At 42.3% G+C, this 14,704-nt stretch overlaps 2 protein-coding genes across 10 annotated transcripts; one reads left to right on the top strand and one right to left on the bottom strand.

Moving 5' to 3' along the window:
• Positions 1 to 281: 281 nt before the first annotated feature.
• On the top strand, positions 282 to 4,504 carry LOC146709454 (uncharacterized). 3 transcript variants are annotated; one of them, XM_085456395.1, is made up of 5 exons: positions 282 to 359; positions 1,023 to 1,114; positions 2,110 to 2,276; positions 2,486 to 2,727; positions 2,816 to 4,504. In XM_085456395.1, the coding sequence occupies exons 3-5, from the start codon at positions 2,165 to 2,167 to the stop codon at positions 2,990 to 2,992; spliced, it is 531 nt and encodes a 176-aa protein (XP_085312521.1). In that variant the 5' UTR covers positions 282 to 359; positions 1,023 to 1,114; positions 2,110 to 2,164; the 3' UTR covers positions 2,993 to 4,504. The 3 variants fall into 3 exon arrangements, with proteins under 3 accessions (XP_085312521.1, XP_085312519.1, XP_085312520.1); XM_085456393.1 differs by having other exon boundaries at positions 2,360 to 2,727; XM_085456394.1 differs by having other exon boundaries at positions 997 to 1,114; positions 2,360 to 2,727.
• Positions 4,505 to 6,466: 1,962 nt separating this feature from the next.
• On the bottom strand, positions 6,467 to 14,638 carry nab2 (NGFI-A binding protein 2 (EGR1 binding protein 2)). Of its 7 annotated transcripts, none has more exons than XM_085456390.1 (8): positions 14,548 to 14,638; positions 13,302 to 13,406; positions 12,114 to 13,073; positions 11,836 to 11,969; positions 11,014 to 11,065; positions 10,817 to 10,931; positions 10,458 to 10,655; positions 6,467 to 8,054 (listed from the first exon to the last, which is right to left on the bottom strand). In XM_085456390.1, the coding sequence occupies exons 3-8, from the start codon at positions 13,023 to 13,025 to the stop codon at positions 7,957 to 7,959; spliced, it is 1,509 nt and encodes a 502-aa protein (XP_085312516.1). In that variant the 5' UTR covers positions 13,026 to 13,073; positions 13,302 to 13,406; positions 14,548 to 14,638; the 3' UTR covers positions 6,467 to 7,956. The 7 variants fall into 7 exon arrangements, with proteins under 7 accessions (XP_085312516.1, XP_085312514.1, XP_085312511.1 ...); XM_085456388.1 differs by lacking the exon at positions 14,548 to 14,638 and adding an exon at positions 13,598 to 14,493; XM_085456385.1 differs by lacking the exon at positions 14,548 to 14,638 and adding an exon at positions 13,606 to 14,493.
• Positions 14,639 to 14,704: the final 66 nt, after the last annotated feature.

Genomic DNA, 14,704 nt, shown 5'->3' with positions numbered 1-14,704 from the left:
GTCGACGAGTAATAATGAAAAATTTCCCCGATGGTTCATTGTTTCGTGTTGTGCAAACTTGTACAGTAAATGTTTTTTTTTTGATAACACAAACTTTAGGAGTATTTCAAAATAAAAGCCGTCCAGAGCGTTTCCATGTCTTTTATTTTGAAGGCAACCTGGTTGGACGCGTCAGGTTGTAGTGGAAGGTTCACGGGCGATTTGCGCAGGTGAGTGCAGTGACGTCATTGCGCAGAGAGAGAGAGAGAGAGAGAGAGAGAGAGAGAGAGAGAGAGAAATGCGGATCTTGCCTACTTCTCCTGACATCAACATTTGTGTGTGAACTTCCTGTCTGGAATGGCCGATCGCTTTATGTGCAAGTAAGGTTCAATTTCAAATGTAATTCATAAACTATCGTTACGTGATTTGCGATTATCGGGGGTTAAAGCGGAATTAGATTTAGACTTGCATGTATTTAGTTTCTATAATCAAGTTACACAATTATAATTCATCCAGTGCAGAAGTTGTTTATAAACATACCTGAAAAACCGACTTCTCAGGGACCTATTGGAAAATGTAAAAAAGAAAACCCTTTTGTTTTATTTTCTCAGTTTTGCTCCAGGCCGGTTATGTTCTCAGTGCTCAAGAAGGAATTGATCAGACAGGTTTTTCTTTTTCAGAGCCAGCCAAACAATCAGCTGATAGCAAAGCTGTTCTCGTGCTTCTTTATGCACAAAATGCAGCTTGTCTCTTTCCTCTTTCCTCAGTCTTTATTTAAAACTACTTTACAGCCACTCATGTAACACTGAAATGTTGAAGTTCCTTATATACCCAGGAGGTTTCACTTCCTCCTTTTTTTTTTAACAGTTACTTCCTTATGTTTAGCAGTTCTCAGGCAATCTATATGTTGTTAGACTTGCTGAGCATAATATACATTAGACTCTTATCATACCTGTGGTGCTGCGTCATCTGTGCTTAGTAAATGGGCTTTGAGGATTGATGTAAATGGTGAGACAGTGTCTGATTCTTTGAACATGAAACAGGGGGCCTGTATCACATGGAAAACTGCCGAGGAAAATCTGGATGTAGCTTTACATAACAACTCCTGAATTGCTAGAAGAGAGACTGCAGAGGGGTAAGCAAACCAATATAATAAGTTGTAAATGCAGTATAACTCTATTAGGAATTATATCACATTGTACACTTCCAGATATCAAGGTTCAGAAAAGATCAGAATTAAGAAGTTACCTTTACTGTTGTGTCTCTTTCTTTCCTGTATTTTGCATGCTGGGTTTAAAAAAGTGAAACAAGTCAAGACATTACTTCAGTGTTCAGCAAATTAACATAAAAATATATAGCATAGAGTTTCCTCCCAGACCTTTTTTTAACCCCTCAGCCATAAAAGGCTGATAGGGTATTGGTGGCATGGACACCCAAGTTTTTGAATATGATAACTTGAGAACAAGGCGACATTTGAACTTGATACCGTAGATGCATCTACAAAAAATTTTGGACGAGTTCAAATCTCAGTGACCTCAACCTCAAGGTCAGAGGTCAAGTTTTCGGAAAATCTCGTGAATGTGAAAACTCAAGAAGGAAGTCACCTAGGATTTTGAAATTGTCTACTAAAAATCTCGGACGAGTTCAAATGTCAGTGACCTCGACCTCAGCTCTCATCTTTTTGTTAGCAGATGACACCTGACCTGTAACCGGACTAATCTCGTCTGTCGCATGCTCGTTTCTTCTTTTTGTTGGAGTGTCATTTTTATCAAACGTTATAACTTCTTTAGAGGTTGACAGGTCAGAGCAAAATTATCTAGTGAATTAGAGCTGCTGCATTTTTTTTCCACATAAGTTTTCAATCCTTCATATATGTATGATTCATGTCATTCCCATTAGCTTCAGCTTTATTTTGTCTTGAGTGCTAATTAGCAATCATCCTAACATTGTAAATCACGGTGATCAGCCTACCCCAACTTTATTATCATAGCAGGTTTTCCTGCTTTGCATCAGCCTTAGATTAGAGTACTTTTACTCAAAGCACTGTGATGTGAAACTCACATGTTTATTTCTGTAGTTTGCATCTCTTCTCAACAGCCTATTTAAGATTTGTATACATGTCCATTACAGCTCAGACTTAACCCTTCTGTGCAATTCACTACATGCACTTCCTGGAGCTGGTGAGATGGAGGAAGCTTACAATGAGCTCTACCAGCAGTTTCTTCGCCTGAGGTCACTTTGTCTGAAACAGGCAGCTCTGCTGCAGCAACTCACAACAGCCCTGCAGAAACAGCAAGGTCTGCATATGAAAAAACACTAATGCTCTAAAACAGCTTCTCAGTCGTAATGCTTCAAACCTTAAACAACTATTTTTGTGCAGGTGCATCTATTCCTAATGGAGAATTAAGTAATGTGATGTCCGTTCCTGTTCAGTTTACCCATGAAATCCCTACATATCTCCTTGAGAAACCTCAAACATTAACATCCGTGACACAAATCCCTGCAGCACAGTGTGGCGCTGATTACCATTCAAGAAATACAAAGAGCTTCCCCGATCTCCTTGCTGATGATATGACCAAGCTCTGCGTTGATGTGCCCTCTCAAAGAAAGGAAAGTGTTAAGGCGGAGAACAAATTCCCATTGTTGCTACCACTGGACTCCTTGGCGTGCCATGGAGCCTCTTACAATGAATCCAGAAATTCAAGGCAAAATCATCCTGCTGGAGACAGAACTCTACGCACAATCAGGGTAAAAGACGAGCCACGACTGTAGATATTTACACTGTGACTCTGATTTACTGCGCTCTTCACATACATCTTCTCTGTGGTTCTGTTAGATGCCTGTGATGGACTGCTGCACCCTGATTAATGACTTCCAAGGTGGATCTGGTGGGGCGATGTTGTCGGACGTGGCTCTGCAGTCTCATATTTGTGAGTTTTGCCAGGCAGTTTTCCCTGGACACACAACTACAAGAGGAGAGTTCCTACGGCATCTGAACACTCACGTCACCTAGATTAAATGAAGTTTCCTCTTGACGTATGACTGACAGTATGTGTTAATATGATAGTCTTTGATGGTGCATGCATAAACCAATCAGTCTGATCCCAGGATTGAAACCTGCAGTTTAGCTTTTTGTCTCTGAATGAACTGTGCAGATGCTGATACAGCTTTTCGGTCTCTTTTGTCTAAAATGAAAGGCAGAAATAGACTTTAGAGCTTAAATGATCACAAAGTTCTGGGAATGGGCATATTAAATACATAACTTCATCTGATTTAAATGAGCAAATTTGCCCTGGTTAAACTGCAGTACGCATGATGTTGGTGGTCCACAGAGTGACTTTTTTAAAAAGCAGCTGTGATGGAAGCTGTCTGAAGATGCCCAAGAACTGACCCTGAGGGGGAGATCAGTCAAATTTATATCGGGTTTGCGTTTTGATTTTTATCAGCCTCTTCCTGGAACCTACTATAATAAAACCACCATGACGTCACTCACTCACCCATTCAGTCTGTGGACTGTTGAAGCCTCATTGAGCATTTTGGCTGTCACCATCTGGGATCCCCCAGGTGGGTCTTACTGAAAAACTGAGGACAGTGCACACCAATGATACCGACTTACACAAACCCCGCTTCACTGTCTGTTTTACTCTAAATGAGACCATAAATCATGAAACGAACATAATGTGAGGCAAGTGTTTACCGAAGTCTTAAATCAAGCAACGTGGCAACATTTTCTCAAAAACTTCTATATAATCCCTATTTATCTGTTCAGAGCATTCAGTAGAAGCAGTCTGTAAAGTCCATAGACTTTATCACTCGCTATTAATCATGGGTACATTACACCTAAGCTCTCTGTGTTTCTGACAAGACACCAGTAGCGTCTTTTCTTTAGGCTATGTAGCGTCAAAGTCAATTTAAGGCAGCTGGTCTTCTTGTATTCTGTGATGTTTTAATGCAGCTAGAAAACACAAACTTTTGCCAAATAAAAGAATCCACTGGATTTTATTCTAAATAAATCTAAGTGTTCAGGGGAATAGGACCCAGAAAAAAGATAGAATAGCCCATTTTCAATTAAGGTTTCTCCCAGTCCTAAAAGCTAACCTTTACCAATAAATAAAATAATAAATATATAAAATATATAAAATAATAAAATCATGGGTTCACAAATTCATGTTTATCTACTTTTGTTGGTTATTTAATTTTTGCATTGCTGATGAAGGCACGTATGGAAAATAAAACCCTGTGTTGTTCATGATCTCAAGTAACGGCTAGAAAAAAAGCAAGTAACTCTCCACATGGTGTCATCCTCTTCTAATCTAAAGCAAACCTGTTTAGATGGGTGACTAACCAGCTGATGGTTTATTGTCTGCTGGTTATGTGATGCTAATTTTACATACATCCGTTCTGGATGGAAATGTATTATTTTTTCTTAATTCTTATTCCTAAAAATATGCCACTATTTTAAACAATCTTTTTAAGCCTGGATGTGTAAATGATATCCATTAATAAAAAAGGTACTGATGATTTATATGAAGTTTTCTTGGTTATTCTTTGGAACCACATGTTTATTTGGAACTTTGTGATGTTGCCAAATAAACATGATATGCAGAAATGGCTCATCAGAACTATTCTACTAATCATCACGTCGCAAAAAATGTGAATGCTGATAATGTGAAGTCTTTTAACTTTTAACAGACAATCTGCAATTATTTTATACCTTTAATCGGATCAGCTGTCTGTTGCTAAGCCGAGTAACAGAGGAAAAAAGACAGATCTAAGAATAGCCTAAAGATTTAACTCCCTAATTAATGGTGCTGACAGCTGATTGATGATGCAGCTCCCTTCATCTGTTGCCACATTGACTGTCTCTCATAATCACACACTAACTTGGATGTAATTGCTATCTTTTAAAAAGCTAAATGCATTTTTTTTAACATAAAAAATCACTATTTGCTACTTTAGAAGTGGTCCAAATGGTAGAGGGATTGTAATTCAATAACAAGACTGTAGCTGTGCTTTGAATGTCAGCACTCTAGCATGCTCAGTGTAATCCAAGCCATGTTCATCCTCTGAGTGTGTTACCATGATAATATTTGCTATTTAGCAGTAAACCACAGAGCAGCTGTGGCTGATGGGAATGTCATGAACATAAGTGCTGGATAAACAGATCATTTGATCAGATGGAGGCAATTCATCCTATGAGGAACATGGATGTCTTGAGGTCAATTTCATTACTGTGTAGACATGGATTCACTGGCCACTTCATTAGGTACATCTGATAAACAGCTGGTTAATAGAAATATATAATCATCCAATCATACAGCAGCATTTATGAATGTAGACATGGTCTAAACTTTAAATGAGGAATGGTTTTTAGTCCCAGATAGGTTGGCCTGTGCTGATCTGCTGGGATTTCCCTCCATAACCATGACCTAGGGTCAACAGAAAATCGTTTGCAAAAGAGAAAATATCCATTGAGCAGCATTTCTCTGGTTGAAATGCCTTGTGGATGTCAGAGAAGAATAGAAAAACTGCTTTGAGCTGTCAGGAAGACAACAGTAACTCAAACAACCACTTACTGCAAACCAAAGTATGCAGAAGAGCATCTCTGAATGTGCAACACATCAAACCTTCATAGAGTAAAGCAGCAGCACACAGGAGCAGGTGCTCTTCCTGCTAGCTAAGAACAGGAAACTGAAGCTACAATTCATACAAAGTCACCAAAAGAAGATGGGAAAAATGTGGCCAGGTCTCCAATTCCGCTGCAGCATTCAGATTAATTTAATAAGTCTACCTGAGTACTGTTGCTAACCATTTCCACACCTTTATGACCACAGTGCACCCATTGTCTGATTTCTGCTTCATAAAGAGAAACATGCCATGTCACAAGGCTCGGATCATCTCAAAATAGTTTCTTGAGAATGGCAATGAGTTCCCTGTACTCAAATGACCTCCACTGTGACCAGATGTCAATCTGGTAGAGCACCTTTGGGATGTGGTGGAGCAGGAGCTTCTATTCATGGGTGGGGGGTTTGCAGTAACTGTGCGATGCTCTCATGTCTATTAGCAAGGTGCACCTAATAAACTGACAGGTGAGTATATTTCAGTCTGGATAACCAACTGAATGAGTCCCTGCACAGTAAAGCTCAGTTCAACATATTAAAACTGCAAATTCTTTTGATTTTTGTTACAGCAATGAACCTCAAAATAATTGAAAATAGCGAAGCTGATCCCTCCAGGTGGTCTGATTCTTGTGTCTGTGTGGTCTCTGGTGAAAAACAGCCGCGTGGAGGAGCAGTGTTGACATCACTGGCACAGGTGAGTCATGCCGGCATCGAGGCTTGATGCGGAGCGTCAGTGCAGCTAACAAGACGACAGCAGAGGTGTTGCTGGCTTTGTGACGCAGCTCCCGCAGCCTCTTGCTCAAACAAGAGCTGCCAAGAAACAACTGAGTCTTTGTGGAAAACGATGCAACACACTGTAGCCTTAATCAGTAAAATAACATTTATTGAGATCTAACAAAATAAATAATCTGTTTGCAACAATGAACTGAGGAGGTTACTAATGCTGAAGAGACGAGCAGGTGTAATGATGCACAGCGGCCTCCCTCTACTCTGAGATTAGAATACAAAATCATAAGACTGTTACACATTTTAACACCCTGTGTGGGGCCCAGAGGTTGATTTCGCTTGTACGAGATGCTCAAGCTCCAGTAGATTTCTCTCCGTAAATTCCTGCCTGTGTTTTAATTCTCCTAATGTGAGATTAGGTATGTGCCTCAGATCACAGAAGAACTGACATACGGTTCACCTCGTTAATCTATGACTACAAAAAATATCATCCCAAAGACAAACTGCCATAGTGTGTTTCCAGTACACCTACAAAAAAAATCCAATCCATAAAAAAAATTATAAATCTTACAACTTAGTTTTGAATGTAGGTTTTTCAAAGGCTATACAATGGTGCCTTTAGTGCACGAGATTAAACTGCAGATGACAGAGAGGAGTAGCTGAGCTCAAAGCCGAATTCTTCCCCCCGCTGAAGGAACCTCGAGCGAGACGCTGTAACCAACCCTGAAAGCTGATTTCACAGTCTACACTGCTCCTGTTTCATGCCACGCAGCTTAGAAACAGTGCTCTGTGTACACTTTCACATAACGAAAGAGGACGAAATGTTGCACCATCATCACTTCAACCATGTGTGCAAGAGAAAGTTGTGAGCGAGGTGTGTTTTTATTTTTTGTTTGTTTTTTAAATCTGATGGGATGTAAGCTGATGCAGCAAAAGACAAAAGGCATCTCGTCCTCATAGCTGGGTTTGCCTGCATGCAATCTGGATGAAAACATGTTCCCCCAAAGTCTCTCTTAAAAATATTCTGTCTTTAACACCAGAACATCCGTCTGTTTCCTGAGAGTGAGGAGCTTCAGGGGGGGTTAATCCTACTGCTTTTATGCTCTAACTTGCTGCAAGTGTTATTAAGTACCTCTGCTAAACACAACTACAACGAGTCGCTCAGTGCGGAGGAACTGGAGGATTAGTTTCCAAAGTTGCAGTGCCCCCTGCTGTGGTGAGCCCGTTTTGTCTCAAGCAGGTGGCACATCCAACACACAGCAATGATCACAACAAAGTAATTCAGTTCTTTTTTTGAGCATTTTTTTTCTTATATCAGCTCAAATCTGTGGGACATTTTGTCCATGTGTTAAAAAATAAAACAACAAAAGGAGTCTCTTCCCTGTGTATTCACTGAATATAAAATCAAAAACATTTTCAACTTCATTCACAACCTCAGGATTCAGAAGTCACTGCAGATTTATAATATCAGTTGCTGGTAATTTCTCACATTTCCTGTACTGGCTTGAAGTCAGTAAGAGTCTTCCTCTCCATCAGATGTCAGTGAAGTAAACGTGGCCTGTTTACAAGTCTCTGATTGGAGCTCAGTGGCAGGGCAACGTTTGAGTTCCCTGATAAGCTCCTGAAGGTTTCATTTCCCTCGGTGGTTGGAGTCATCTTTGGTGACACAAGGGCTACTGCTCCTGCACGTTGCTATCGAGCTCTGCCTCTCCACTTTAATGTCATGGTCTGTGGAGAGATGCAAATTTGAAGAGAGGAAAGTACACCAGTCAGCCCCAACATTAAATAACCTCTGACAGGTGAAGTGAATACCAGTGATCACGTCAATACAATCTGGTGATCTGCTGGAAAACTTTTGTGTCTAAGCATTCATGTAGATGCTACTTTGACAAGCACCGACTGACTAAACAGTGATGCAGACCAAGTGTGACACCCCGAACCCAACACGCTGGTCTGATAGCCATACTCCACAGATTCCAATCTAACTGAGCATTCATGGGAAAAACACATGATTCATGGGGGAAACCCACTGGATCCAAACAAACCTGCTGCTTAAGTCACAGCTCTTGACTCCACATGATACTCCTACAGGTTCACACCGTGACGGATCAGGGATGTTTTCCCAGTTTTAATGCCCTTGCTGATCAGCAAGTACATAAAAAGCACAGAGCGTTAAAAACAACTCCAATCCAAAACAGTTGGTTTTTGGAGGATTAGATTTATTCAGATTGCCTGAATTTTCCTGATTGACGTAAAGGTTGAGGCTCGGTTAGAATCAACAGCACATCACTTTAACAAAAGACAGGCAGACGTCACACGGATGAGTATGAGTTAGGACTGCACAGCAATCAAGATTCAACTAGTGATTAAGGGCGTTTAAAAAGCCGTTTGGGGAATTCACCAAGAAGTTCTCCCACATGGAGTGAAGTCATCACGGTTTGTATGACCGAGCAGCTCAATAACAAAATGTCTCCAGAGTTGCACAGACAGAGATAGACTGAGCTGAATTATTATTTTTTGGCTGGTAATAAAGCAGCGATGAAGTCAGCAAATCAAGTGAGCAAGACAGAAAAGACATGAAGAAATAAAAACAGAAGAGGCCGATGATCACCGTGTTTTTGTAGCGAGCCGACGACGTAAACACACTCGTAAATCTATTTCATTTACTTGCTCCTCGGAGTGTGTGTGCATGTCTGCATAAGACATAAACAGCATTATTTTTAATATGAGAGAGAAAAAAAAATCACACCATCAGTAAAACATTGTATCATCGTGAGGATTTAAAAATAAATTATATACATGTAATGGAGTATGTGAACCCATATCCTGACTAGATAAGACGACAGCAAAAGATAAGAAAGCAGAAAGGAGCCAGTGACGTTGAGGGGAAGTGAGAGAAAGTTCTGATTAATGAGCGAAACACAAGAAGGAAACTTGGACGAGTGAGCGAGCGACAGGGAGAGAGAGAGAAAAACGACAAAGTGAGTGAGATCTGTGCCAGAGATGAAACATATGTCATTTTTTTTTTGTTTCCGCAGTCCTTTTGGTAGAGGGAGAAGATGTATAAAAAAGACTGTGCCATTTCCCTGCCCACAGGTTTTTATTTTTGTACACTGTCGCTTGGTGAGTCAATGCAACGCCCCTCCAATTACCTCCCACTCTTTCGCCCCCACGCCCCATCCATCCCGCCCTTCAGCCCACGCACCTAACACACTCTGACGTCAGCAGCTGCTGAGAGTCGGGGGGGGGGGTCCGATTCTGCCGCCTACAGAGTACTTCCTATCCCCCCCCTCCCCTCCCCCCCTCCCCGCCCCCTCATGTCTTTACTGGCTTCCTTCTCCTCGCCTCATCTCTTCAGCTGGCTATCACAGCCCAGAATGACTAACTTGCCCAGATCACTTTTTTTCCCTCCTTCTTTTCTTTTTCTGCGAGAAACTGTGATGCATCAGAAAAAACGCTTCACTAACAGGGTATTAAAGAAGTGCTATAACAGTGTAGCAGCCCCCCCAACCAGCTTCCCCCCTCCGACTCTTTTCCTCTCTATATATCGCTCTCCACCTCCTTCTGTTTCCCCTTCTAACTTCTATCCTCTCTAATTTACAGTCTGCTGAAGTTCAGATGCGCATGGTGGGAGGCACCTCGGAGAGATTGTGACTCACTAGAGTTCAAACTGTAGAGCTTTAAAATATTCATTGTTAGGAGAGGTTACGGAGTCTCTGTCTGTCATTTTCAATTCAACCCCACCACCACCATCATCTTCTGTTTTTTATTTTATTGTCTGTGTACTCACAAGATCAAGCAGGAGTTTGGCATTTTATTTATTTTTTAATTTAATGTTTTGGTTTATACTTAGAGGAACATGTAGATGCCTCTCTCACCTCTCTGTGATGAATATAAATGAGCAAACAGGACAAAAACAAATTCATTGGTGAATGTGCTAACTGGCACCCATACCTTCCTGCTCGCCACATGAGAGTGGATTAATTAAAAAAAAAAAAAAGGAAGAAAGTAAATAAATGTGTCACTCAAAATGTCAATCTCCTCTTTAACTGGTACAAAACTGGGCAAATATCACAAAATTTCCTTTATTCTCTGTGCAGTTTCAAATACATAATACTTGTAGGTCATTACTTGAATTGTCACCTGTGGCGTGAGCTCCGTCTGAACCTAGGCTGATCTTTCCCGCCCGGTCATGTGACACCATGCGAGCCAGTCTCAGCCCTTCGTCCATGAGCGTTTGCTGTATGAGGTGGCGACTCCAGCTGGCGGGGTTGGAGGTTTCAGTGTGAGGACGGGGAGATGGAGACTGGTTGCACTGGGAGCCCATGTCTACCAGAACAGACAGATCTGGGTTTTATTGCTGCCTTTAAAGAGTTTTTATAAAAACAAAAACACTTTGACAGATCAGTGCAAAAACCCCGCAAAACAAACAGGTTTTATTACTTTACAATTTATTTTGCTAACATCAGTCTGATTCTTCTGTTTTTTACCATGTGATACACTGTCCAGGCTTTCTGCAGATAAGCTGTCGTCATCTGCCCTCTGAGTCAAACTCTCGGATCCCTCCACTCCGAGGAGTGATGACACACTCTCGGGCACGACTCCCTAAGATACATCACACAAGCAACACTGTCAGTTCGGTGCTGATGAACCACTTCAGATGACTGCCAGTGCACCCGACACTCACCTCGAGCCTCGCTCTCTTCTGGGGCAAAAGGCTGCTCTCGTCCGGGTTCGTCCTGCAGTGGGGGGGACACAGTGGCGGCAAATGAGTGTGAAAAGCACATGGTTTCACCCCTCACAGAGGTGAGGGTTCTACCCACAGAGAAAGCTAATAAATGATCACTGCAAAATCAAGACAAAGGATTTTTTTCACTGTGAATAAGTAAAAAAAAATTATTTTTATGTGTAAGTAAAAGGTGTCTATTGTTAGATGAGCAGACTGTGAACTTGGTATCTATTTTTCAATCATCAACAATCGAGTATAATAAATTATGATGCTGAAAAACTGAAATATAATTACAAAACTACTCCTGTTTAGTTATGGTTTGTGTACACTGACTCATTCTGTTTGCCCCGCACGAGAAACGTATGTAAATGTTCTGTGCAGGTTAACAAACACAAGTAGTATTTGTGTACTCTTGCAACGGCTCAAAAGTTGGCTCATTTAACTAACAGTACAGAGGTCGGAGTTTGATTCCCACTGAGACGTGAACTAGGTTCACTCTGAAAATGAATCCACTGGTTGGTTGATGACTCACATAAATCACCTGTTGAACATGCTAAACACAAACTATAAAATCATTTCATTCAAGTTTTTTCACATGATGCTCCTGTCTCCTGTCTGAAATAACCATTGTATTCACTGCTGCGAATGATCTGGTCTTTATGGATCTTTCAAGCTACACTCCTGATTCTGTAACAGTTCTTTTTCTTTCTTGGTACACAAGCTCCATTAAAACACAGCAGGCGTGAGGTGTTTTGCTCTTCTCTGCAGGCATCTTCTTACCTTGCATGCTTTAGTGTGGAGGTGTAGGCACATTTTCTCGCCACCTGCCGAGCCAGAGAAAAGAGCTCCACCCGTCTCAGCAAAAGGGCATTGTCACGCATGCAGAACTGGGCTGCAGCTTCATTGATGATCAGCTGAGAAGGAAAAACACTGAGTGAAGAAGGGATGGACACTGATTGACATCTGATTAAAGCTGCACTCTGGTATGAAGTGCAGCTTTAATCAGGTATAAAATGTGTTGCGATGCATTAAAATCTTCTTCGATTTGATGCTTTTACCTCATGATGTGTGAGTTGCTTGCCTTCCCTCCTCTTGGAGTCAAAGCGCCCATAAATAAGACTGTATTTCCGGATCTCCTCTTCCTTGTTCACGTCCTGGGACCCCATTCTGAAGATGTGTCCCACAGTCTTTGCCATCTTCTTATTCATCCTCAGCAAAGTCTTCACCTCTGCAGGATCTGACCTAGGCAGGGTCGTGAGGAGCCTCTCCACAGTCTCCACCACGGCCCTCGCTGTCTCTCCATCCAGCTGTCCTCCGGGCCAGGCAGACGGAGCTGCCGGGGTGAAAGATGCAGAGGGGCTCGGAGATGTGGAAGGACCGGGAGGACATGTTGACAGTAGAGGTGGGCTGGATGGCTCCTCTTCTGTTCCAGGTGCAGAACCCAAAGTGCAGTTCCCATCATGCTCTGGGCTGAGCCAGTGTGGATCCATAGGAGAAAGTTTTTCCCTGTAGTGTGTGTCTGGGGGCTGTGGAGAGGCCTGGGAACAGGGGCTTCTTGGACTCCCGCTGTGCATTGGTGTAAGACACATCCGATCCTCTCTCTCACAGGGGGATCCTGGCTGCCCATTACTCACAGACTTTCTGGGCCCGCCAGCTGATCCACTTGTGCCAGTGCCATCAACTTTAAAGAGCGGGATGCCCCCAAGAGGAACATTAGCAACAGGCTGGCTGAAAAGGGCAGGGTTCGCCGCCCAGTCTCGGAGGGCCTTTTGCAGCCTACGCACATGCAGTGGCTTGGTGGCCATGCCAACTAGTGCCATGATCTCCAGGAACTCCTCCTCCGCTGCCTCGCAGAGCTGCTGGACATCGTCACCACCCTGCTGGATAAAGGTTTCATAGTAGGCCAGCAGGTTGGCCCTCTGGAGGACCCGATACAGCTGCAACTCACCAAGTGTGCGTGGCAGAGACATGGCACACAGCACTGGAAAGTTTAGGCAGGAGAAAGGAAAGACATGAACCTGCAGATGGAGAAATCCTGTACAAGTTAATTATTTAGATAAAGACTTTGGCATCTGGACCACACCTAGTATATACAGAATACAAAATACAAATATAGTCAAATAATAAAAACTGATAAACAGTTAAAAGCAAGTTTAAGCATCCCTTGGGGCAGAATAAGCTCCTATCTACTCATTATATGTTTCATGACTTAATCTTTGAATACACATAAATCGCTTTTTTCTTACCTTCTTTAGGTCAGGTTTACAGATGTGTAAAGAGGAAACCGGCGTGATTTAGCAAGGGTGTCGCTCCAGCCACCGATGTCACGGGTCGGATCTGCCAGAGCAATACTGACAAAAGAAATAAAACTAAAATCTCCTGATCGCAGACAGAACCGCATTCAGACTGCACTAAAGTGAAAACACTCGTTTTTTGGCTCCATTTCAAATAAAGCCATCGACTGGAGGTAATTGTTTACTATCCAGATGTTAAGAGGCGAGCACCCGAAGACGACGCAGTTATTATCCCATTCGTTTCTTACCGTCTTACCTATTGCCGACAGCTTCCTCGGCGCAGATTGGCGTAGTAAATCCCCTTTGCGTATCTTACCTCGTCTGAAATCACTGGCAGAAATCCTCCTCCGGCGCACCGTATTGGTTGCTGGCTGCCTTTTTGCTGTCTGTGTGGGCTGGAGAATGACGGGGGCGGACTGCAGCACGCCATCTGACCGAAAAAGAGCCTTCCTCTCCCGGTAGAGAGGCGGCTTTCAAATTGGAGATGTGGGTGGTGGTGGTGGGGGCTTGAAATTAACCCTCTGCGTCTTCAAGATTAGTCCTTTATGCAGAAGCTTTAGGGGGTTCCCACCGTTTTACTATGTCAGAGACTCCCAAAACAAGCAGCCAGCTATACACTATGCAAACCTCTATAGATAATAAACTGACGTGACAGATGTGGATTTTTACTGAAGACCAGTTCTGTTATTTCCCCCCATTTTATGTAGGAGGTGGTAGAGTGGGTGAAGCTCCAGCAGTTTTTAAATGCTAGAATTGCATTTTGTTTTGTTTTGTTTGAAAGAGTAAAGGACCAAGTCACCAAACCGTGGCTTTAAATTCACTAACAGTATCTCCAAAGAAGTTCAAAGTCCAACACCAGCATCTCCAATCCTTTTTTTGCCACATTTTATGTGATTGTTCTATTGTACAGTGATGGCCTGTAAGATATGTATTGCGTGCCTATCCATTTCCAGTTTTAAGTGGCCTTTAGGTACATCTACACCACGCACTTTAGAAATAAGGGATTTATTCATATGTTACAAATAACAACCCAATTACCCTTTTAGTGTGAGCAAAAGATGGAGTCTGAAAAAATAAGCCAGACCGAAGCATCGTGGTCATTAAGCGTGGGCTTCTAACAAATCTTAGTATTAAGGAAAATGTGTTATCCATTTCCCCCCGAATTTGATTAGCAGGCTACTATGAACTAAAAACTCACGTAAAAACACCTCGGCGTGGGGTTGCTGGGTTTCTTAGCCCGAATTTCTAAAGTTAGCCGCTTACGGTCAGCTTTTCCCGAAACATTAGATGGCAGCAGAGTCCCGCTGTTGTGTTTTAACCGCGCGCAAACCGCGAAGAGGGAGCTGGAGGCGGAA

The sequence above is a fragment of the Copadichromis virginalis genome, linkage group LG5 (assembly GCF_057382275.1).
Source record: "Copadichromis virginalis isolate Kocher_CV1m ecotype Utaka linkage group LG5, C_Virginalis_male_GT1.1, whole genome shotgun sequence".
Taxonomy (NCBI): Eukaryota; Metazoa; Chordata; class Actinopteri; order Cichliformes; family Cichlidae; genus Copadichromis; species Copadichromis virginalis.
Note: the sequence above shows the minus strand (reverse complement) of the source record. Positions and strands in the feature narration are given on the sequence as shown.